General features: G+C 46.4%; 1 protein-coding gene across 2 annotated transcripts in view; it reads left to right on the top strand.

The window, feature by feature from the left end:
* clptm1 (CLPTM1 regulator of GABA type A receptor forward trafficking) overlaps positions 1-9,699 on the top strand; it is a 63,810-nt gene extending 54,111 nt beyond the window's left edge. For both annotated transcript variants that reach the window (XM_043680901.2, XM_043680902.2), the window contains exons 12-14: positions 1,356-1,491; positions 3,349-3,516; positions 9,277-9,699. In XM_043680901.2, the coding sequence (XP_043536836.1) occupies positions 1,356-1,491; positions 3,349-3,516; positions 9,277-9,443 (471 nt within the window). In that variant the 3' untranslated portion in view covers positions 9,444-9,699. The remainder of the gene's footprint in view (positions 1-1,355; positions 1,492-3,348; positions 3,517-9,276) is intronic.
* Positions 9,700-25,153: the final 15,454 nt, after the last annotated feature.

Here is a 25,153-nt window from a genome sequence, read left to right as displayed (position 1 = left end):
AAGAAGGATGTGAGGGACTTTGAAACAGCACAAAGGAGATTTACCAGAACGGTTTCAGGATTTTAGCTGCAAGGTCTGGCTGGAAAGGCTGAGGTTGTTCAAAGCATAATCTGACAAAGGTGTAAATGATTATGGCAGGGTTTAGATTAGGTTAGATTCCCTACAGTATAGAAACAGGCCCTTCAGCCCAACCAGTGCATACCGACCCTCCAAAGAGTAACTCACCCAGACCCATTTCGCTCTGACTAATGCACCTAACACCATGGGCAATTTAGCATGGCCAGTTCACCTAACCTGCACCTCTTTGGACTGTGCGAGGAAACCGGAGCACCCGGAGGAAACCCACGCAGACACGGGGAGAATGTGCAAACTCCTCACAGACAGTCGCTCAAGGCTGGAATCAAACCTGGGACCCTGTGCTGTGAGGCAGCAGTGCTAACCACTGAGCTATAGTGCCGCCCATAGATACACATTAGCTGATGGTTGAAGGAGTGCATGACCTAGATTTAAGGTTTCGTGGAGGTGGGGTTATTGGGGGGGGGGGGGGGGTGAGTTTGGAGGTGGAAGGTGGGGAGCGGGGACAGAAAGAAATACGAAGAAGAATTTCATGCAGCAGATAGCAGTCACCCTGGAACGTGTTGTCTGTGGTGGAGCCAAGGTGATCAATGATTTCAAAAAGAAACTGAGTGGACACTTGAGGGAAGTAAACTTAGGGGGCTACGAGGATGGAGCGGAGGGAATGGGACTGTCTGAGTCGGTCTGTAGAGAGCCAGCGTGGCTCTCTAAATGTTGAACAGTGGAGGGAATAGAATAGGTATTTTTTCAAAGGAAGTTCAGTCTGTAAATGAGCAAGATGGGAAAAGAAGGATATGGTGATAGGTTTAGGGGCCGTAAGCCAAGTAGGTGAAGGCGCATATCTGTTTGTGTGCTGTACCTTCTCCTTGATCTTGACTCGTCCACTTATTGTTGTAAATGGAATTGGGTAGAGTCTTATTTCCAGGAGGTGACTCGACAAAGTGATTAGGAACTCATTTTAACAAACAGCACAAACTTTCAGTTCGTTATCATGAATATTTCGTGATGATGCCATCCAGAAGGAAGTTCGGCAGTACAGTCTTTTCAATAAAAAAAAGATGCAATCTGAATGATGAGATTTATTTTATATAATAGGAAAGGCTTTCTTGGGTTCCTGTTTGTAAGGCTTTTGTCATTTGGGATTCAGTACAAATGCATAAGTCCTTGAGCTCACCAAATCAAATTGTTTCCCTAATAGCCTGCGGAGCTAATCTAGAGGCACTTAGTTGCTTTAGAAGTAGTTATTGGATGGGTAATGATCTATACCTGTTCTTTTTCAGATGGCTTTTAAATATTTGTCTTGGATTCTGTTCCCACTGTTGGGTTGCTATGCTGTCTATAGCTTATTGTATATGGAGCACAAAAGCTGGTATTCCTGGGTGTTGAGTATGCTGTATGGCTTCTTATTGACATTCGGTGAGTACAAACCACTTGCAAAACTTTCTATGAAATGCCATACTATAACAAAAAAGGCTCTCTGGTTTACCATGGACTCAAGTTACTGACTTTAACTGGTGAGTTGATTCTGCAATTGAAATCTAATGCTGAATCCTGTACAAATGTTCCAATTAACTGATTACTTTGCAAGATTTAATGTTGAGTCTTGGCAAAAGAAGGGAGTGGGGAGTATAGGACACAGTTGACAGAGCTAAGTCACTGATTTCACCTGGTCTAGGATTATTGTTTAGCTTGAATACAAGACTCAAACATAACCAAGGTCCTCAGAAAGATTCAGAAAGCTCCTCGGGAGGAACACGAGTAGAATCGGTCAAGTGAGGCCCAGTCAGTCCTTTTCGAGACTGGCTTCCTGTTTATTTAATTCCTGTTAATGAGTCCAGGTAGTTAATTTACAGTCGGGAGCACAGTTAACATGTCAACTCCATGACCGTGCAACAGAACAGAATGGTGAAACTGGTTTGAGTCAGCATCCTGAGAGATGAGGTCACATCGGTGATGGGCAGCACAGTGGCTCGGTGGTTAGCACAGCTGCCTCACAGCGCCAGGGTCCCAGGTTCGATTCCAGCCTTGAGCGACTGTCTGTGTGGAGTTTGCACATTCTCCCCATGTCTGCGTGGGTTTCCTCCGGGTGCTCCGGTTTCCTCCCACAGTCCAAAGATGTGCAGGTCAGGTGAATTGGCCATGCTAAATTGCCCATAGTGCTAGGTGCATTAGTCAGAGGGAAATGGGTCTGGGTGGGTTACTCGCCGGAGGGTCGGTGTGGACTGGTTGGGCCGAAAAGCCTGTTTCCACACTGTAGCGAATCTACTCTAATCTCGTGTCCAAGGAGGGTGTGTTCAAGGTGACTGAAGAATGGTCTAGGATGTTGCAGGGAGGATATTTCCAACGAAAGCTCTTAAAAGGAAGGCTGAGGAAGATGTTTGGTGCATGCATCATGCTGGAGCTGGCAGATATCCAGGAGAATGATCTATTTGAATACAGAAGTCAGTGGGGGTGGGGAAAGCTGAGAAGAAGGAAATGTTCGTGCCACACACCGGTTAACAATTAACATACTATTTGGGTGCAAAATGATTCATCGCTTCTTAGCATTAGCATAGATACTTAATACAATTTAGTGGCAAATGTGGGATTTATAATCCTGGGGCTATCACTGAATTCCTGATTATATTTATTCCCCCTTGATAAACCTGCAGTGTCAAGTATTAGTATGCTCAGGTAATGCAGATTTATCCACCAGATTAATGATCATTTGCTGAACATGCACAACATCGCTTCACTAATCCACCTTCAATGTTTCAATGTCCTAAATCCAGATTATTCAGGCTGGGTTCAAATCCAGCAGGTGTGAGATGAGCACATTGAGTGCTGATAATTGTTAATTGCAGTGGCCTGAAGTTAATACTTTTACATTGGAAGCTGCATGGGAGGAGGGACGCAAGTGTTACGAAATTATATTCCTGTAGCAACCCTTGAAGTTTTAATTTCCAGTGTATTCAAATTCTACATGGTCTTTAAATATAATACCAGGCCTTTCAGAGTTGGAATGAGATTTGCAAAGTTTGGGACCCACTTCCTTGAAGAGCTTTTAATGTCCGATGAATTGTCGGAGAGATTTTTGTTATTCAGCGATGTTCAGGGCTATGTGCCAAGCTATGGAATTAGATTGCAGATCAGTTTGATCAATCTGAACAAAGTTGGCTGTTTCTTTATTCTAAGTCAGTTAGCTCTATCAAAGAGCCAGTATGAGCATGATGGGATGAATGGCCTGTTGTGTGTCTGAAGATTATAAGTGGCTATTTTGTTTCCTCCTTCCAGGATTTATAACAATGACACCACAGCTTTTCATTAATTATAAGCTAAAGTCAGTAGCTCATCTCCCGTGGAGGATGCTTACCTACAAAGCACTAAATACCTTTATTGATGATCTCTTTGCATTTGTTATCAAAATGCCAATGATGTACAGAATAGGATGTTTGAGAGATGGTAAGTGATTGCATCATTTCAATAAATTTATCCACTGATTAGATGACTCTTTTACATCCCTCAGTTATGGACAATGAAGATGGGTATTCTCAGTGTGCACCTTTAACTTGGCTGGCGACATTTCTGTTGGACCATAAGACACAGGAGCAGGAATTGGGCCACTCGGTTCATCCAGTCTGCTCTGCCATTCACTTGAGGCTGATAAGTTCTTCAATCCCATTCTCCCACCTTCTCCCCGTAACCTTTGATCCCTTTGACAATCAAGAACCTACCTATCTCTGTCTTAACATACTCAATGACCTCGCCTCCACAGCCTCCTGTGGCAATGAATTCCATAGATTCACCAATGTCTGCCTGAAGAAGTTCCTCCTTATCTCCGTTCTAGAGGACTTTCCCTTTACTCTAAGGCTGTGCCCTCGAGTCCTAGTCTCTCCTAACAATGGAAGCATCTTAGCGAGTTTTGAGAAGATTTGTAGTTCAGGTTGAAGTTCTGGATGTAGGTTTGCTCGCTGAGCTGGAAGGTTCATTTCCAGACGTTTTGTCACCCTACTAGGTAACATCTTCAGTGAGCCTCAGACGAAACACCGCTGAAAATTCCTGCAGAAAACTAGCCACCAGGATACATGGACACCAACTAGCCACAAAAGACATGACCCTTTCTCTCTAGTATCCTTACAAATGAATGTGGAAGGACACCATTTTGACTGGGACAACACATCTATCCTAGGACAAGCCAAACAGAGACACACACGAGAATTCCTAGAAGCATGGCATTCCATTCAGAACGCAATCAACAAACACATCGAGTTAGACCCCATCTACCACCCCCTGAGAAAAGGAACCGGAAGTGACTTTACCACAGGAAATGACATCACCAACCCAAAGAAAGCCAAACATTTAAATAGAAAGCAGGAATTTTCAGCGGTGTTTCACCTGAGGCCCACTGAAGATGTTACCAAGTAGATTGACGAAACGTCGGGAAATGAACCTTCCAGCTCAGTGAGCAAACCTACATCCAATGGAAACAGCTTCGCAACGTCTACCAGCGCCATTCAGTATTCTGTATGTTTCAATTAGATCCACCCCTTATTCTTCTAAACTCCATTGAGTATAGACCCAGAGTCCTCAAACATTCCTGGGTCCGTTCTCGTGAACCTCCTGTGGACCCGCTCCAGGACCAGTATATCCCTGAGGTATGGGGTCCAAAATTGCTCTCAATACTCTAAAAGTGGTCTGACCAGCCTTAGAAACACATCCCTGCTTTTATACTCAAGTCCTCTTCAGATGAATGCCAACATTGTATTTGTCTTCCTGACTACTGACTCAACCTGCAAGTTTCCCTTAAGCTAAACCTGATCTAGGACTCCCAGGTCTCTTTGCACTTCAGATTTCTGAATTTTCTCCCCATTTAGAAAATAGTCCTCGCCTCTATTCTTCCTACCAAAGTGTACAACCTCACACTTTCCCACATTGTATTCAATCTGCCATTTCTTTGCCCACTCCCCTAACCTGTCCAAATCCTTCTGCAGCCTCCCCACCTCCTCAATGCTACCAGTCCCTCTACCTATCTTTGTATTGTCAGCAAACTTAGCCAGAATGCCCTCATCCAGATCATTAATGTATAAAGTGAAAAGTTGTGGTCCCAGCACTGACCCTTGCGGAACGCCACAAGACACTGGCTTCCACCCTGAGAAGGACCTTTTTTTAATCCCCACACTCTGCCTTCTACCAGACACCCAATCTTCTATCCATACTAGTACCTAGCTTCTAACACCATGGGCCTTATCTTACTCAGCAGCCTCCTGTGCAGCACCACATCAAAGTCTTCCTGCAAGTCCAGATAGATAACATCCATTGGCTCTCCTTGGTCTCTCTTGCTCGTTACTTCCTCAAAGATTTCTAACAGATTTGTCAGGCATGACGTCCCCTTGATGAAACCATGCTGACTTTACCCTATTTACCATACACTTCCAAATATTCAGAAATCTCATCCTTCACAATGGACTCCAAAATCTTATCAACAACTGAGGTCAGGCTAATCAGCCTATAATTTCCCATCTTTTGCCTTACTCGCTTTATAAACCAGCGGGGGGGGGGGGGGGGGGAGAGGTTACTTTAGGGATTTTCTGAAGTGTGCACTTCACCTAACGAAGGAGCAGCGCTCCGAAAGCGGTTTCAAATAAACCTGTAGGACTATAACCTGGTGTCATGTGAGTTTGTCCACCCCCCCCCCCCCCCCCCACATCTAACCCCGGCAACTCCACATCATCATTAAATGACGGAGCGGGCTCAAGGGACCTACATCATCCCCTAATGTGTGTGTTCATATGACTATAATTATTGATTCCAGGATTCAGACTACTGACAAGCAACTGTCTGAGCTTGGCGTGTTGAAGAAGGGAGATATAATTGTCTCCTTTAAACTGAAGTCGTTCTTGTTGTTGATTCAGGCTTCGGGTTTATGAGAGAAAGTGCAACAAATCCTTTCTGCTTCTGGGTTTTTGAACTTCAGAATAATGTGGAACACTTGGCTTCGGAAATTGCACGATGAACATTTCGAAACCTTGTTAAGAATTATAAGGGCAGATCACATGACAGGATGTGATGTAAGGAAGCCTTTGTGGAATATAACTCCTTCCAGCTCTGTATCCTGTTTGAGGTTCTTCTCTAATTTCCAATTCCTCCTCATTTACTGCTCCATCCACCATGGAGACTTAACTACTGGTGAGCTCCTTGAACTATTCAGTTAGAGTCATACAGCACGGAAACAGACCCTTTGGCCCAAACAGTCCAGACTGAACATAATCCCATAGTCCTACCTGCCTGCGCTTGGTCCATATCCCACCAAACATTTCTTATTCATGTACTTATCCAAATGTTTTTAAATGTTGTGACTGTACCTGCATCCACCACTTCCTCTGGAGGTTCATTCTACACACACACACCACTCTGTACGTTTAAAGAAAAAACATTGTCTCCATTCTTTTAAACATCCTTCTCCTCTCACCTTAAAAATATGCTCCTAGTCTTGAAATTGCCTACCCTAGGGAAAAGGCACCTGCTGTTAAACCTGTCTGTCCCCCTCATGATTTTATGAACCTCTATAAGGTCATCCCTCAACCTTCTATGCTCCAGTAAAAAGTCCCAGCCTATCCAGCCTCTCCTTATATCTCAATTCCTGGCAACATCCTGGTAAATCCTTTCTGAACCTTCTCTGGCTTAGTAATATCCATCCTCTTACAGGATGAGCAGAACGTATCGTGGGAGCAAATTACAACAGATGCTGGAATCTGGTATGAAAACAACAAATGCTGGAGACCACAGCGGGTCAGGCAGCATCCGTGGAGAGAGAGCAAGCTAACCTTTCGAGTCTAGATGACTCTTCATCAGAGCTTGCAAGGCTCGCTTGCTGTCTCTCCATGGATGCTGCCTGACCCGCTGTGATCTCCAGCACTTGTTGTTTTCAGACCAGAACGCATCCCCCATGTTTTGAGAAGATTGAGGTTCTGGATGTAGGTTTGCTCGCTGAGCTGGAAGGTTCATTTTCAGACGTTTCATCACTATACTAGATAAACCGCTTCAGTGAGCTTCCGGACAAAGCACTGCTGATGTTTCCTGCTTTCTATTTGTAGAAATTCTATAAATAGAAAGCAGGAAACATGAGTGCTTCATCCAGAGGCTCACTGAAGATGTTACCAAGTATGGTGACGAAACGTCTGAAAATGAGCCTTTCAGCTCAGTGAGCAAACCGATATCCCGAACTTATCCTCCATTTTCACCCCATTCTCCTAATGAAGCAGTCGCCTTCTCCAATCCCTGTTGCATTCCTCCGCATCTCCCCAAGATATTTAATGGCCTTCCCAGCACCGAATACTCCACAGTTACCATTGACCACAAACTTAACTCGTCGTAAAAGCTGTGGCTGTGAGAGTTGGTTCAAGGCTGGATGTTCTGAACAATTAACTCACCTCCTTATGTCTCAACGCCTCTCCACCATCTCCACAACAGAAATAAAAACATGATGCGCTTCCTTGGCTGGGTCCAGCACCTGATTCATAAATAAGAGCTTAGCATCAGGCAGGAGAGAGATGCCTCCTTGCTGTCATCTCCCTTACAGTGTGTACCCTCACCTACCTTCCCAAGGGGAATAAATGCTCCTTGTCAGTATCCCTTGATCAAAACTGAAAATAACACCTGCAAGTTCCCCGCCATCTCTCTTGCTATCTTGATTTGGGAAGATATCTACAAAGGCCATTCCTACATTTTTTCCTGAAACAGTATCTAGTCCCATAGGAAGATCTTCACTATGTGCTGCAGTGCCTCACACCTCCTGTCGAATGGAAGTAGGGATGGGCAATAAGTGAAAGCCAGCAATACCCATCTCCTACAAGAACTCAAGTCCTGTAGCGATCTCACCAATTGGAAGGGTGCAAGCTGAAGTGCACTAGTTGGTTCGAGATCAACTCCATTGGGTTTTACTGTGCCTCGCATTCTTCGGAAACTAAGTGATCATGGAATGGAAAGAGAACTCACCAGTTCCTCCCTTTGACAAACCATCTCAAGCACCATCCTGACCAGCTTCCAATCAGCCCCTCAATAGTAATGGCAGGACCGTCCCTACTCTGCTGTTGAATCCCAGCGGTCACAAAATTCTGACTGAACTGGGCAGCACGGTGGCTCAGTGATTAGCACTGCTGCTTCACGGTGCCAGGGACCCGGTTTCCATTCCAGCCTTGAGCAACTGTCTGTGTGGAGTTTGTATATTCGCCCCGTGTCTGCGTGGGTTTCCTCCCACAGTCCAAAGAATGAGCTGCCAGAGGAAGTGGTGGAGGCTGGTACAATTGCAACATTTAAGAGGCATTTGGATGGGTATATGAAAGGAAGGATTTGGAGGGATATGGGCCGGGTGCTGGCAGGTGGGACTAGATTGGGTTGGGATATCTGGTCAGTATGGACAGGTTGAACCGAAGGGTCTCTTTCCATGCTGTACATCTCTATGACTCTATGTGCAGGTTAGGGTGCATATAGTGATCAGTGATGTGCAAGCTAAGTGCATTAGCCATGGGAAATGTGGGGTTATGGGTTTTTGAGTGGGTCTGGGTGGGATGTTCTTCGGAGGGTCAGCGTGGGCTCAATGGGCCGACTGGCCTCTTTCCACGCTGCAAGACACTCTGATCTTCCTGCAACTCTTCAGCTTTTCAGATCTCTGCATCCTTTCACTGATGGCAGAGCTTCAGTTGGCCCGTTGAAACCCCTACTTGAGGCGCCTCTGCTTCCCCCCCCCCCTCGTGTGCGCTCACATTTTTTGGGATTCAAAAGTTTCTCCCAAACTCTGAATCACCTTCCTAAATACCGTTGATGTTTGGTTTGCAAATGCTGTGAAAAGTGCTTTGGGGTCACCTGCATGCAGCAGTCTGATGTCATCCACAAACAAAAGACCTGCAATTTCTTAACCCAGCCCCTGATGTCCTTTTGTAGTGCAGTAACAGGTATAATGTGGAAAACCCAGCAACACCCATCCATTTCCCACCAGTGTTCATCTGAGAATGATTGGATAACCTGTGTTGAGGTTTCTTAAGTCTGGACCCTGAGGGAGTCTCGTTTTTGAATATTATAAATTATAAATGGCACAATGTTTTTGAATAGCACTATAGACTCTTGAATGCGAGAGCAGGCTGACCTTGACTTAACGTGTCCGTAGAATGGATCAGTCTACACTTGTCTGAGATGACTCCCCTTGTTTTTTTTCCCCCAAATTAGATGTTGTGTTTTTTATCTACTTGTACCAACGCTGGATCTATCGAGTGGATCCTACTCGAATGAATGAATTCGGGACAAGTGGAGAGGACTCTGTGAAGGCGTCAAAAGAAAATAGTTCCCCTGAAGCTCTAATGGCGAAACCGGAGGAAGAGAAGAAAAATGATTAAGTGAACATCTTTGTATTGTCATAAGTTTAACGTTTCACTGAAAAAGACAGAGTGAGACCATGGACTGTAATAATCAACTTCCTGATTTTGTATTAATATAATCCTGTTGAAGACAAGTGAATTTGGAGTCCAGGTTAATGTGCTGTACTGTATTTGTTCTGAAACATATCTGTATTTAAGTATGATAACTTTGTAATCACTGTATTCCAGCGTGGAATATTTGGTACATTAAATTACTAATAACGTTTAAATTGCAGCTATTTGTCAAAGGGCAGCCTCTGTTCATTTAAGGCTGGGTGGGGGGGGGCGGGGAGCATAACAGATTTTAGAAATAAAGAATTTATTCATTCATCTGAAATTCTGATTCCAGTTTCAGTATATATGTGGAGGTTAATTTATGAACTAATTCTGAAGCAGGACATGTGTGAACTTGTTAGAACTGTGGATAAATATCTGTTAATGCTTTATTCCGGTTGCATTTGAAAAAACAAGTTTTCAAAGTAAGTGCTCACTCCGAGGTCACGTACCAGCTACTGATGCCAACATGAGGGGGCATTTCTGAACTGAGTGCCCCATTGTTGATTCGGTGTTTATTTTTCACTAATATAATCCATTTAAAAAAAATATTTGTGCAAAGAGCTCAAACGGTGCTCACTCTTCGATATTTACTTGTGTCCAACTTTCAGCACCGAAATAAAAGTAGTGGTTAGTTGATTGAAAAATATTTCCCACCTCTGGTGACTTTTTCTGTCGGTAAAGAATTTGCTTGTGGGGGTCAAAACCTGAAAGAACTGCGGATGCTGTAAATCAGAGACCAAAATAGAAATTGCCGGAAAAGCTCAGCATCTGCGGAAAGAAATCAGAGTTCAACGTTTCGACTCGCACGACCCTTTGCACAGAACGTGCAGAGATGATTGCGTTGGGCATGCATGAGGGTGCTTCATCCCCCAACTCTGAACAAAAATCCCCACCCTATTCTGTTTGTCGGGTAGAGCAGTGAGGAGTCCCTCTTCCCTGGCAAGTCTCGGTTATTTGAAATTGGATTGATAGATTATCGCTGGCTTATTGTGGGGTGTGAATGCAGGCTGATGCAATTGGGATAGTCTGCAGCCAGTATCTGAGTGAAGGATGGGTCAGCCTTCAGGAGTTGGAGGGACTATGATCCAAACCTCTCAGTAAACGTGTAGGAAAAACTGGGTAATATGTTTGAAGTTCAGGGCAGCCATCATCCGAATGAATTAAATAACTCAATCACCATCTTCTATTGGCTTTGAATGAAAGAGCTACTTAACATCAACACCGTATTCTTTGGGATGTGATTCAATGAAAATCTGTTATTGTATTACAGTGCAGTACCTCATTGTATCCCAAGTGAAGTCTACAGATTTACCAAATTCATCAAGGTACGATACCTTTAACTGAGCGATCAAATTTCACAGAGCAAGGTCCCCTCTCTGTGCGTATCATAGTGAGATCAGACCCTGCAACACGTTTGTGCGTTTTCTTTTCCTAATTAACCCTGTTTAGAGATGTTAATGTACACTTCTGGAGGACGTGGAACTTGAACCCAGGCGTCCTGGTTTAGAGACAGGGCCACTGCCATTGCATCCCAAGATTCCCTAACACACTACATTAGCAAACTGAGTATGTTTGAGGCAGGGGATCAGTTGAAAGGAGGGAAATGGAGCGGTGCAATGGGTCATAGAGATGTACAGCATGGAAACAGACCCTTTGGTCCAACCCATCCATGTCGACCAGATATTCCAACCCAATCTAGTCCCACTAGCCAGCACCTGGCCCATATCCCTCCAAACCCTTCCTATTCATATACCCATCCAGATGCCTTTTAAATGTTGTAATTGTACCAGCCTCCACCACTTTCTCTGGCAGCTCATTCCACATTCGCACCACCCTCTGTGTGAAAAGGTTGCCCCTTAGGTCTCTTTCATATCTTTTCCCCTCTCACTCGAAACCTATGCCTTCTAGTTCTAGACTCTCCCCACCCCAGGGAAAAAACCTTAGCTATTTACCCTATGATTTTATAAACCTCTATAAGGTCACCCCTCAGCCTCCGACACTCCAGGGAAAACAGCCCCAGCCTATTCAGCTTCTCCCTATAGCTCAAATCCTCCAACCCTGGCAACATCCTTGTAAATCTTTTCTGAACCCTTTCAAGTTTCACAACATCTTTCCGATAGGAAGGAGACCAGAATTGCACGCAATATTCCAACAGTGGCCTAACCAATGTCCTGCACAGCCGCAACATGACCTCCCAACTCCTGTACTCAATAATCTGACCAATAAAGGAAAGCATACCAAATGCCTCCTTCACTATCCTATCTACCTGCGACTCCATTTTCAAGGAGCTATGAACCTGCACTCCAAGGTCTCTTTGTTCAGCAACGTTCCCTAGGACCTTACCATTAAGTGTATAAGTCCTGCTAAGATTTGCTTTCCCAAAATGCAGCACCTCACATTTATCTGAATTAAACTCCATCTGCCACTCCTTAGCCCATTGGCCCATCTGATCAAGATCCTGTTGTCAACTGAGGTAACCTTTGCTGTTCACTACACCTCCAATTTTGGTGTCATCAGCAAACTTACTAACTGTACCTCTTATGCTCACATCCAAATCATTTATATAAATGACAAACAATAGTGGACCCAGCACCGATCCTTGTGGCAGTCCATTGGTCACAGGCCTCCAGTCTGAAAAATAACCCTCCACCACCACCCTCTGTCTTCTACCTTTGAGCCAGTTCTGTATACAAATGGTTAGTTCTCCCTGTATTCCATGAGATCTAACCTTGCTAACCAGTCTTTCATGGGGAACCTTGTCAAATAACTTACTGAAGTCATGTCCACCCTCTGCCCTCATCAATCCTCTTTGTTACTTCTTCAAAAAACTCAATCAAGTTTGTGAGACATGATTTCCCACACACAAAGCCATGATGACTATCCCTAATCAGTCCTTGCCTTTCCAAATACATGTGCATCCTGTCCCTCAGAATTCCCTCTAACAACTTGCCCACCACCATCAGGCTCACTGGCCTATAGTTCCCTGACTTGTCCTTACCACCCTTCTTCAACAGTGCACCACGTTAGCCAGCCTCCAGTCTTCCAGCACCTCACCTGTGACAATCGATGATACAAATATCTCAGCAAGAGGCCCAGCAATCACTTCTCTAGTTTCCCATTGAGTTTTAGGGTACGCCTGATCAGATCCTGGGGATTTATCCACCTGTATGCGTTTCAAGACATCCAGCGCTTCCTCTCTGTAATATGAACATTTTTCAAGATGTCACCATCTATTTCCCCACATTCTATATCTTCCATGTCCTTTTCCACACTGATTGTGAGAAGATATGTAGCTCGGGTGCTCGTTGTTGTGGTTCTGTTCGCCGAGCTGGGAATTTGTGTTGCAGACGTTTCGTCCCCTGTCTAGGTGACATCCTCAGTGCTTGGGAGCCTCCTGTGAAGCCCTTCTGTGATGTTTCCTCCAGCATTTGTAGTGGTTTGTCTCTGCCGCTTCCGGTTGTCAGTTCCAGCTGTCCGCTGCAGTGGCCGGTATATTGGGTCCAGTTCAATGTGTTTGTTGATAGAATCTGTGGATGAGCACCATGCCTCTAGGAATTCCCTGGCTGTTCTCTGTTTGGCTTGTCCTATAATCCCCTACCATAACCTCCCTATTATTCTTACAGATAACAGACATCTCCTTAAAAAAATTGGTTTCTCAATTTCCCGCTGACTATTAGGGGGTCTGCAGTACAATCCCAGTAAGGTGATCATCCTTTCTTATTTCTCAGTTCCACCCTAACTTCCCTAGATGTATTCCCAGGAATATCCTCTTTAAGTACAGCAGTAATGCTATCCTTATCAAAAACATCACTCTCCCTCCTCTCTGGCCCCCATTTCTTTCCTTCTGATAGCATTTGTTTCATGGAATATTAAGCTGCCAGTCCTGTCCATTTCTGAGCCATGTTTCTTTAATTGCTGTGATATCCCAGTCCCATGTTCCTAACCATGCCCTGAGTTCATCTGCCCTCCCTGTTAGCCCTCTTGCATTGAAATGAACACAGTTTAATTTATCAGTCCTGCCTTGTTCCCTGCTTTGTCCCTGCCTGCCCTGACTATTTGACTCGTTTCTTTACTCAACTGTACCAGTCTCAGATTGATCTCTTTCCTCACTATCTCCCTGTGTCTCACTCCCCCCCCACCTTATTAGTTTAACTACTCCCGAGCAGCTCTAGCAAATCTCCCTGCCAGTGCATTCGACCCCTTCCAATTCAGGTGCAATCCGTCCTTCTTATACAGGTCACTTCCAACCCAGAAGAGATTCCAGTGATCCAAAAATGTGAATCCTTCTCCCATCCACCTGCTCCTCAGTCATGCATTCATCTGCTCTATCCTCCTACTCCTACCCTCACAAGCTCGCAGCACCGGGAGTAATCCAGATATTACTACTCTTGAGGACCTCCTTTTAAAATTCCTGCCTTGAAAATAGAGATAAGGAGATTTTCCTTTCCCGCAGAAGATGCTGAATCGTTGGAATCCTCTCTTGCAAAAGGCGATGGAACACAATGCTTGAATATTTTTAAGGCCGAGGTGGTTAGGTTATTAATTAGTGGGCAGGTGAAAGTTTTTTGGAGATAGGCAGGGATGCAGAGTTGAGGTTAAAATCAGATCAGCCGCAAACTTATTGAATGGTGGATGGGCCGAATGGCCTACTCCTGCTCCTAGAACGTAGGACAGTACAGCACAGGAACAGGCCCTTCGGCCCACAATGTTGTACTGAACGTGACACCAAATTAAGTTAATCCCTTATGTCTGCCCTTGGTCCATATCCCCCCAAACCTTACATTTCCATCTGCTTATCTAAAAACCCCTTAAAATGCCCTTATCATTCCTCCACTCTCTGTGCAAAGAAACTTAACCCTCGTGTCTCTTTTGAACTGTTCCCCCCTCACCTCAACTGCATGCCCCCTCCCCCCACCCCCAGTATTAGACTCCTAATTTGTATGTTCATACGGTACAAAAGAGGTCTTTTGGCCCGTGGTTCTGACAACTTATCTTGGTCTTGATAACATTTCATCCTGAATCCACATACTTTCACAAACTGACAACTCTCACCCTAGGTGACACAGTGGTTAGCACTGCTGCCTCACAGTGCCAGAGACCCGGGTTCAATTCCTGCCTCAGGCAACTGCATGTGTGGAGTTCGCACATTCTCCCCATGTCTGCGTGGGTTTCCTCCGGGTGCTCCAGTTTCCTCCCACAGTCCAAAAATGGCCATGCTAAATTGCCCATAGTGTTAGGTGAAGGGGTAAACGTAGGGGAATGGGTCTGGGTGGGTCGCTCTTCGGAGGGTTGGTGTGGACTTGTTGGGCCGAAGGGCCTGTTTCCACACTGTAAGTAATCTAATCTAGATCTGCAAATTTGATGTGCATTTCCAACAATGTTGCAGTACTCATTATGAACAGTAGATGGGGCACGGCACCAATAGTCAATAGGAGCAACCAGGCCGTCAGGTTGAAATGATGAGTGTCCATGAGGCTTTGTCTGATTCAGGAATAACTGAGAGAGCAAAAGCGGCTAAGAACTGCAGCACGGTTCTGTCCTACAAAACTGAAGCCCTCAGAAGCACACCTTTTCCGTTAAACCTGGCGGAATAAACAACCTGAATCTATTGTCATTATTCTGTCCGTAACAGCAACAGGAGTATGGCCATTTAATCCTTTGTCTTCTGCACAGCCATTATATAGGGGGTATTTTCTAACCAAATACTCAGACTTGTTATTGTACACCTCTAGTGGGATGTCAGCCTAGGCCTCCTGGCTCAGAAGTAGGGACACTACCACAGTGCTTGAGTTCACACCTTTCCATCCTAAACCTCATGACCTTTGACTCCCTCGGTATCCAATGATCATTTGATCTGATCAGTGTTCGAGCAGTGGGGTAGAGAATTGCAAAGATTAGCAATACTCAGTGTCAAACTTCCTCTACATCTTCGTCCTAAAAGGCCTGCCCCTTCTCATAAGGAGGTGAAGCTCAGTGTCTAGTCTCTCCAGGCAGAGATCAGTGACATCTCTACCATCTACAAGACATCCGAGAATTTTCTACTTTTCGATGAGATCACCCAGCATGCTCCTAAAGTTTCAGAGAACAGAATATTTTTTCGAGAATTAGGTTTGATTGTCACGCATACTCAAGGACAGGAATACAGTGAAAAGTGTTCAGAGTTGCCATCTTAGATTAGATTCCCTACAGTGCGGAAACAGGCCCTTCGACCCAACAAGCCCACACCAAAGCTCTGAAGAGTAACCCACCCAGTCCTATTTCCCTCTGACTAACGCAACTAACACTATGGGCAATTTAGCACGGCCAATTCACCTGGCCTTTTGGATTGTGGGAGGAGACCGGAGCACCCGGAGGAAACCCACGCAGACACGGGGAGAATGCGCAAACTCCACACAGACAGTCACCCAAGGCTGGAATCGAACCCGGCGCTGTGAGGCAGCAGTGCTAAACACTGAGCCACCGTGCCACGCTTAGGTTCAAAGGTACCTAGGTACAAAATTGTAGGTAGAGGTAGATCTAGGATAACGCGCCTTTCGGCAGCGTGGTTTGGCTATTACGTCCCTGAAGAACTCGGGAACGGTATTTTCGAGAACGCGTACCTCTGTTCGCAATAGCGTGATTCCCGCGGGAATTGGCTTGTACGCTTTGTTTGTACATGAGCCGAATTCTGCTGTCCTGACCGTGCCATACTGTGCCATACTGTGCATGCGCCATGTCAGCTAATGGCAGAGCAGCTTTCTGTGAGAGGTACTGTACAGACAGCAGCTTTCTTATGTTTTTTAAAAAATGTACTGTGTTAAATTTACTTTTGTTTCATTAATAAATACCACTATCAACCTTCATTCAGGCTTATAAGATAATGCATGGCTTAGAAAGGGTGGATGCTGGGAGGTTGTTTCTGTTAGGCGGGGAGACTAGGAGCCGTGGTCACAGCCTTAACATTAGAGGGGGTCAATTTAGAACGGAAATGAGGAGACAGTTCTTCAGCCGGAGAGTGGTGGCCCTGTGGAATTCATTGCCACTGAGTGCAGTGGAGGCCGGGACGTTAGGTGAGTTCAAGGCAGGGATTGATAAATTCTTGATCTCGCAAGGAATTAAGGGCTATGGGGAGAGTGCGGGTAAGTGGAGTTGAAATGCCCATCAGCCATGATTGAATGGCGAAGTGGACTCGATGGGCCGAATGGCCTTGCTTCCACTCCTATGTCTTATGGTCTTATAGGCTGTGCTATGCAGGTATCCCCCACTTTTTGAATGTTCGCTTTACGCAATTTCAGAGCTACGTCAGTACCTGTTTCCGAGAATCCAAAGAGGATTTTCATGTTTATGAGAAACGGCGATACCTTTTTCCCAAATAAATCACACACCTTGGCTTCACACCATTTTCGGTTTTCCTGGGAACGCTCTACTTTCGGGTAGCGGGGGATACCTGTACTTAGCGTTAGACGTTTCGGTGATTTATGAGCGATCGTGAGTGATAGTTTTTGGTGGTCTGCCCCTAACCTCGCTTTCCCCAACGGCCCCATTATTTCTATGAAGCGATTTTCTGTTAAGCGAGGTTTTTGCTGGAATGGAACAATGGCGTTATGGGAGAACTACCCGTACGAAGGGGAAGAAATAAGGGAATGAGGTTAAAGGTTCGACCTTGCAGTCCTCGCTTAGCCCGTGGGCCTGGATCAGTGGTCTTCCACCACCAACACTGAGACCATCACCAGCTCAAAGCAATCGGCCTGAAACGATTGACTTTGCTGTCCTTTGGCGCCATCTTGTTTGGCGCCATCTTGTCTCGACTGGCAGCGCTGCCGCCATGACACCACGTTGGGCCGATCTCGGCAATGCAGCCACTGCCAAAGCCTCCAGGTCCCGCACCAGGCCCGGGGCCCAAACCCGTCTCCAACCCTCTTGGAGGTCAGACTCGACTCCCTCCGTCTGCACAGCGTTTGGAACAAACCCTTGCCCCCCACCTCCGCCCGATGCAGTGGTCACCTTGATGTTCTCCTGGGCTCGGGAGCCCACACAGTCCATCTGCTACCTGTCCGCCATCTCGACTAGCTTCAACTCGGGTTGGCCCTAGACCCTCAGCTCGCCATCACTGATGCCGTCTGAGGATGAGAGGCAACTAGAAAGAAAAAAAGGAGTAAGATAATGGCAAATAAAAGAAAAGAAATGGACGGAGCAGACAAGCTCTGGCTCAACAGCCCTGCTCTGCTTCCATTTCGAAATCATAGCATCCCTACAGTGTGGGAGCAGGCCCTTCGGCCCAACAAGTCCACACCGATCCTCTGAAGAGTGACCCACCCAGACCCATTCCTCTATATTTACCCCTGACTAATGCACCTAACCTACACATCCCTGGATGCTACGGGCAACTTAGCCTGGCCAATCCACCCTAATCTGCACACCTTTGGATTGTAGAATGAAACCAGAGCACCCACACAGACACAAGGAGAATATGCAAATTCCACACAGTCGCCCGGGGCTGGAATTGAACCCGAGTCCTTGGTGCTGTGAGGCAGCAGAGCTAACCACTGAGCCAACATGCCGTCACAGAAATCTAGAACTGACTGAGAATTTTAGTCCACAATTAGCCGTCCCCCTCCTATAACCACCTATCACCTTCCCAGCTACCTTCCCCACAGCCCCACAATCCCCATTTATCTCTCAGCCCCCTCAGCCTCAAACATTCCTAATGAAGGGCTTATGCCCGAAACATCGACTGTCCTGCTCCTTGGATGCTGCCTGGCCTGCTGTGCTTTTCCAGCACCACACTCCCGACTCTGACTCTCCAGCATCTGCAGTCCCCGTTTTCTCCTGTTGGCATTGTGTATTCTGAGCTGAGCGAGACTCCTTCTACAGTCTGTCAGCCTTTCTCAGCTTTCGATGTTCACTTTGCGAAGCAGTAATGTTGCTAGCAAGCTAGTAGGCCCGGGGTTGCTATGGTGGCTGGTGCCACTTATATCTTATTGATAAATCTGGAATGTAAAACGCGTTTTGGTCATTATGCCATCGTCGATTATCATAAAAGCCCTTCAGTTCCGCTAATGCCCTTTAGGGAAGGAAATCTGCCATCCCGACCCGGTCTGGCCCACATGTGACTCCAGACCCATTGGTTCACTGGCATCTCAAATGGTGGGAAAATCGATGTTTCCTGCTCCTCGGATGCTGCCTGACCTGCTGCGCTTTTCCGGCAGCACTCTGATCTAAATTCTGGTTTCCAGCATCTGCAGTCCTCACTTTTGCATATCTCAAATGGCGGTTTAAGGGCAATTGGGGATGGACAATAAGGAGCCAGTGACTAATTAATGGGGAATATGCTGCTATCTGTATCGCCCAGGCGTGTGGGTTCTTTTGGGGCTTAGTGTGACAGGCTAGCCAACTTCAGTTTGTTTTTAATTCATTCATGGGATATGTGGGCCTCACTGGTTGGGCCAACATTTCTTGCCCCGTCCCTAGTTGCCCCCTTGAGAAGGTGGGGGTGAGCTGCCTTCTTGAACCGCTGCAGTCCATGCGCTATGGGTAGACCCACAATGCCCTTAGGGGGGGGGATTTCCAGGAATTTGACCCAGTGACACTGAAGGAACGGGATGGGGAGTGGAGGGGAACTTGCAGGGGGTGGTGTTCCCATGTTCCCTTGTCCATCTCGAGGGAAGTGGTCGTGGGTTTGGAAGGTGCTGTCTGAGGATCTCTGGTGAGTTTCTGCTGTGCGTCTTGTAGATGGTACACACTGCTGCAAGAATTGTCTCAACAAGAGAAAGGGGACTTGTTGGGAGTTTGTCTGCCTCCAATAAGATTCTGCTTTCACCTTCCACGAAGATCTCATAACACCATCACAGTGGGCACAGCAAGTGAGTACAGGGTCACCCCCTTATCTGCGGAATCGTTTCCCATGGTTTCAGTTACGGTTTACTGGGGCCCGAACATATTCCAGGGAACCTTCCAGAACCAGGAACCAGGGGGCTGCTGGGAAGGTACATTTCCCAATGAAATGAATGAGTTCACACCTATCCATGATTTCCGGCTTCCGCAGTAGGTCCTGGGGAGACTGAACAGGCCGGGGCTGTTTTCCCTGGAGCGTCGGAGGCTGAGGGGTGACCTTATAGAGGTTTATAAAATCATGAGGGGCATAGACAGGGTAAATAGGCAAGGTCTTTTCCCAGAGTACGGGAGTCCAGAACTAGAGGTTTAGGGTGAGAGGCGAAAAAAATTAGAAGGGATCTGAGGGGTAACTTTTTCACACAGAGGGTGGTACGTGTATGGAATGAGCTGCCAGATGAAGTGGTGGAGGCTGGTACAATTACAACATTTAAAAGGCATCTGGCTGGGTATATGAATAGGAAGGGTTTGGAGGGATATGGGCCGGGTGCTGGCAGGTGGGACTAGCTCTGAAAAGCCCATCTGGTTCATTAATGTCCTTTAGGGAAGGACACGCCCATCCTTACTTGCTCTGGCCTACCTGTGACTCCAGACCCACAGCGAGGTGGTTGACTCTTAGACTGGCCCTGTGGGCCATTAGGGACAGGGCAATAAATACTGGCCTAGCCAGCGATGCCCTCGTCCCGTGAATGAATAAGAGAAAAAGGTCAGATGAGGACGTCTGGTCAGCACAGACCAGTTGGGCCGAAGGGTCTGTTTCCATGCTGTACGACTATCGGAGGAAAGCAGGAGATGGAGTATGAGAGAGGCCGAATGGCCTCTAGCTGCGCTGCGACAATCTGATGTTTTCAGGCCAGAGCAAGGCCTCAGTCGCCCTCCCCCTCCCACACTTGCCCTGGCCACTTCTGGTGCTCCTCATCAAGGGTGATTGTGAAGAGGCTGTCGGCTGTGTGATGTGGAAATGACCGGGGCTTCGAACGCTGTGCCTGAATCTCGAGCACCACTCAGCGGGTGCCTTGAATTTCAGATCAGAGCCCAGAAGAAAAGCTCAGAGAATAAGGGAGCAGATGTCGTGCTTCTAAGACTTCAAAGCGAGGGGCCCTGTTTAATATGTCTGCCCATGCACACCAGCACAGGTTAGAGTACCTTTCTTAGACAGTGCAAACTTTGATCAGCGGTCTATTTACCAACGCGCAGACTGAAGTGGATTCGATGCAGGGCTGCTTCCTCACTCGAGGGTCTGTGCGATGACTCCTCACCAGCTCTGAGTCCTGAACCCCTACCCAGGAGGGCCGCAGAGGGAGTTTTACCCCTCCCCTGACAACTGGGCACCCTGAGGGGTGTATTGTAATCACTGCCTCTCCCAGCCGTTGTTCCTGGCCTGTGAGATTTACCTCAGGTCTCTGTGGGGCAGGGAGACGTGGCCTTCCGCTCCGAGGCTTGAGGAGCCCCAGTTTACGTCAGGACCACTTCGGAGGGCTGATGTAGTGTCCCTCCCTCTGAGCCCGGAGGCTCAGATTCAAGCCCCAGCTGCACCATCGGTGTGTCATAAAAGATCGGAACAGGTCGATCGAAAATATCGACAGGAACATCTTGGAAGATTGTTCAGGGGCTCCTGTGGTACCTCTGAGTCAGAATGTTCAATTCGTAGAGTCATAGAGATATACAGCACGGAAACAGACCCTTCGGCCCAACTCGTCCATGCTGACCAGATATCCTAACCTAATCTAATCCCATTTGCCAGCACTTGGCCCATATCCCTCCAAACCCCATCCTATTCATGTACCCATCCAGATGCCTTTTAAATGCTGCAATTATACCAGCCTCCAACCCTGGCAACATTCTTGTAAATCTTTTCTGAATCCTTTCAAGTTTCACAACATGCTTCCTATAACAGGGAGACCAGAATTGCACGCAATATTCCAACAGTGGCCTAACCAATGTCCAATACAGCAGCTGCATGACCTCCCAACTCCTGCACTCGATGCTCTGACTAGTAAAGGAAGGCATACCAAATGTCTTCTTCACTATCCTATTCTTCATTTACCTGAATTAAACTCCATCTGCTATTCCTCGGCCCACTGGCCCATCTGATCAAGATCCTGTTGTAATCTGAGGTAACCCTCTTCGCTGTCCACTGCACCTCCAATTTTGGTGTCATCTGCAAACTTACTAACTATATCTCCTATGTTCACATCCAAATTGTTTATATAAATGATGAAAAGCAGTGGACCCGGCATCGATCTTTATAGTACTCCACTGGTCACAGGCCTCCAGTCTGAAAAACAACCCTCTGCTACCTCCTCCAATTGGCTAACTCCCCCAGTTCCCATGTGATGTAACTTTCCTAACCAGTCTACCATGGGGAACCTTGTCGAATGCTTTGCTGAAGTCTATTTGGATGGCATTCACTGATCTGATCTTCAACCATCTTTGTCACCTCTTCAAAAACCTGAATCAAGTTTGTGAGACATGATTTCCCACCCACAAAGCCATGTAACTATCCCTAGTGCGTCCTTGCCTTTGCAAATGCACATAGAACCCATCCCTCAGGATTCCCTCCAACAACTTGCTCACCACCAACGTCAGGCTCACCGGTCTATAGTTCCCTGGCTTTTCCTTTTCACCTTTCTTAATAGTGGCACCACATTAGCCACAATTTCCTGATGAAGGGCTTTTGCCCAAAACGTCGATTCTCCTGCTCCTCGGATGCTGCCTGACTGGCTGTGCTTTTCCAGCACCACACTCTCAACTCTGATCTCCAGCATCGGCAGTCCCCACTTTCGCCACATTAGCCAACCTCCAGTCTTCTTGCACTTTATTCATGACTATCGATGATACAAATAATTCATCAAGGGACCGAGCAATCTTTTCCCTAGCTTCCCACTAAGTTCTGGGAAACACCTGAAGAGGAATTTCATCTCTCAGATGAAGGATCTGTGGAATTCTTTACAGCAGAGGGCTGTTGAGGCTGTGTCGTTAAGTATATTCAAGACTGAGATGGACAGATTTTTAATCAGTGAGGAACCGAGGGGTTACGTGGAAAAGGTAACAAAGTGGAGTTCAAGACCATTATTTCCAAACTACGATGTCATCGAATGGTGAAGCAGTTTCATAGGATCATAGCACAGAAACAGACCCTTCGGTCCAACCCGTCCATGCTGACCAGATATCCCAACCCAATCTAGTCCCATTTGCCAGCACCTGGCCCATATCCCTCCAAACCCTTCCTATTCATATACGCATCCAGATGCCTTTTAAATGTTGTAATTGTACCAGCCTCCACCACTTCCTCTGGCAGCTCATTCCATACACGTACCACCCTCTGCGTGAAAAAGTTGCCCCTTAGGTCTCTATTATATCCTTTCTCCTCTCACCCTAAACCTATACCCTCTAGTTCTGCACTCCCCTACCCTTGGGAAAAGACCTTGACTATTCACCCTGTTCATGCCCCTCATGATTTTATAAACCTCCATAAGATCACCCCTCAACCTCCGAGGTTCCAGGGAAAACAGCCCCAGCCTATTCAACCTCTCCCAATAGCTCAAACCCTCCAACCCTGTAAATCTTTTCTGAACCCTTAACTTTAACTTTTAAGTTTAGCAACATCTTGTTATAGCAGGGAGACCAGGAATTGAAAGCAATATTCCAAAACGGCCCTAACCAATGCCCTGCCCAGCCGTGACATGACCTCCCACAATAACCCTATTACACACTCCTGTTAAAGGGACAGTGACCCTATTACACATTCCTGTTAAAAGGACTGTATCCCTATCACTGACTACTGTTAAAGGGACTGTGTCCTTATTACCGGCTCAATGTGCAGTTTGGTCTATTTCTGTTCCCATGTCTGACTGGTTGAAAAACCCTTCCTCAATGACTTTATGGAGAGAAAGAGCGAGAGAGAGAGAGAGAGAGAGAGAGAGAGACAGAGAAAGAGTAGCTGTTTATTTGTCATTTCTATCATATACAACTGATCGAGTAAAAACGAGACAGTGTTCCTCCAGGACCGAGGGTGCTACATGGACAGCACAAACTACGCAATCGTAAACGGCATAAGTGCATAAGAAATGCAAAACATGCAAGCTGCAGTGTAACAAAAGAATGATAATTAATAGACATTGTTCTAGCAGCTATTCAAAGTCGTGCAAAGACTTTCAAGTGGAGAAGAGTCTGATCATATAGTGTTAAGGAGCCTGATGGCTTGGGGGAAGAAACTGTCTGGCCGTGAGAGACCGAGTGCCCCGGTATCTTCTGCCAGATGGCAGGAGGGAGAAGAGTTTGGGTGAGGGACGTGTGGGGTCTTCCACAATGCTGTTAACCTTTCGGCTGCAGCGTGTGGTGTACATCAACTAGGCAAAAGTGAGTACTGCAGATGCTGGAAACCAGAGTCGAGAGTGGAGTGGTGCTGGGAAAAGCACAGCAGGTCAGTGGTGTAAATGGAGGGAAGAGAGACCCTCGATGATCTTCGAGGTGTCCACACTATCCATTAGAGGGTCTTACAATCCGAAAGAGCGCAATTCCCAAACCAGGCAGTGATGCAGCAGCTCGTCATTTCCCGCAGTTCCCAAACATTGAAAGATTCTTCCAAAAGTGTGCTGCCCAGAAGATATTGCAATACGTTCTTACAATTCCAAATACTAAATGATATGTTTCCAACCCATCTATTAAACAAGTCAGACAGAAACATAATAACTGCGTTGTGGCAATCACAAGTACAGATTAGGACATAAATTCATCAATTGTGGAATGTTCTGTGTTGTATTACTGAACACGCACTTCTGAAATGAGATGGAGAAGCTGCTAAAGGACTGGACAGTGTGTAATCATTACTTGTCAATCTGAGACAGTGATGTTGAAGGTGATGGAAATGATTGCTGACTCAGGGAACAGGTTTGTGGAGCTCACAGCACCTTATTACTGATAGAGAGGTTGGGGTTCATGGCTTGCCCACAAACAGAGAGCAACAGAGACACAAGCTGTTCTCTGAATAGCAAGCCTGGTTTTCCCTTGGTTACAGCGCAGACTGAGGCCACTTGACCCGTCTGAATTGTTCTGGCTCTGAGCAATTCTGCTGGTTCCCTGCTCCCTTGCCTTTCACCACAGCCTTGCAAATTATTCCTCTTCAAGCATATACTCACAATGCCCTCTCCCCACCCGGCCAAAACCCCATTAAAGGGGAGGTCTTGCTATCACAAGACTCCTGTCAAAGGGGAAATGACAATCCCACAAAACCTTGTTGAAGGGACAATGTCACAGTCTCAGCTTCCCCCCGCCTGTGAAAGGGTCATTGTCAGTATCATCGATTCTGTTAAAGGGACAGTGTCCCTATTACACACTCATGTGAAAGGGACAGTGTTCCATCACTGACTCCTGTTAAAGGGATTGTGTCCCTGTTACACACGATTGTTAAAGGGGCAGTGTTCCATCACTGACTCCTGTTAAAGGGATTGTGTCCCTGCTATACACGATTGTTAACGGGACAGTGTCCCTGTTACATAGTCTTGTTAAAGGGACAGTGTCCCTATTACACACTCTTGTTAAAGGGACAGTGTCCCTGTTACACAGTCTTGTTAAAGGGACAGTGCCCCTATTACACACTCTTGTTAAAGGGACAGTGCCCCATTACACAGTCTTGTTAAAGGGGCAGTGCCCCTATTACACACTCTTGTTAAAGGGACTGAGTCACTATTACACACTCTTGTTAAAGGGACAGTGTCTCTGTTACACTGTCTTATTAAAGGGACAGGGTCCCTGTTACA

The sequence above is a fragment of the Chiloscyllium plagiosum genome, unplaced genomic scaffold (genome assembly GCF_037043375.1).
Source record: "Chiloscyllium plagiosum isolate Xiang-an unplaced genomic scaffold, Cpla_swu_hap1 HiC_scaffold_47, whole genome shotgun sequence".
NCBI lineage: Eukaryota > Metazoa > Chordata > Chondrichthyes > Orectolobiformes > Hemiscylliidae > Chiloscyllium > Chiloscyllium plagiosum.
The sequence above is the reverse complement of the archived record's forward strand: the minus strand, read 5'-3'. Positions and strand labels throughout refer to the sequence as shown.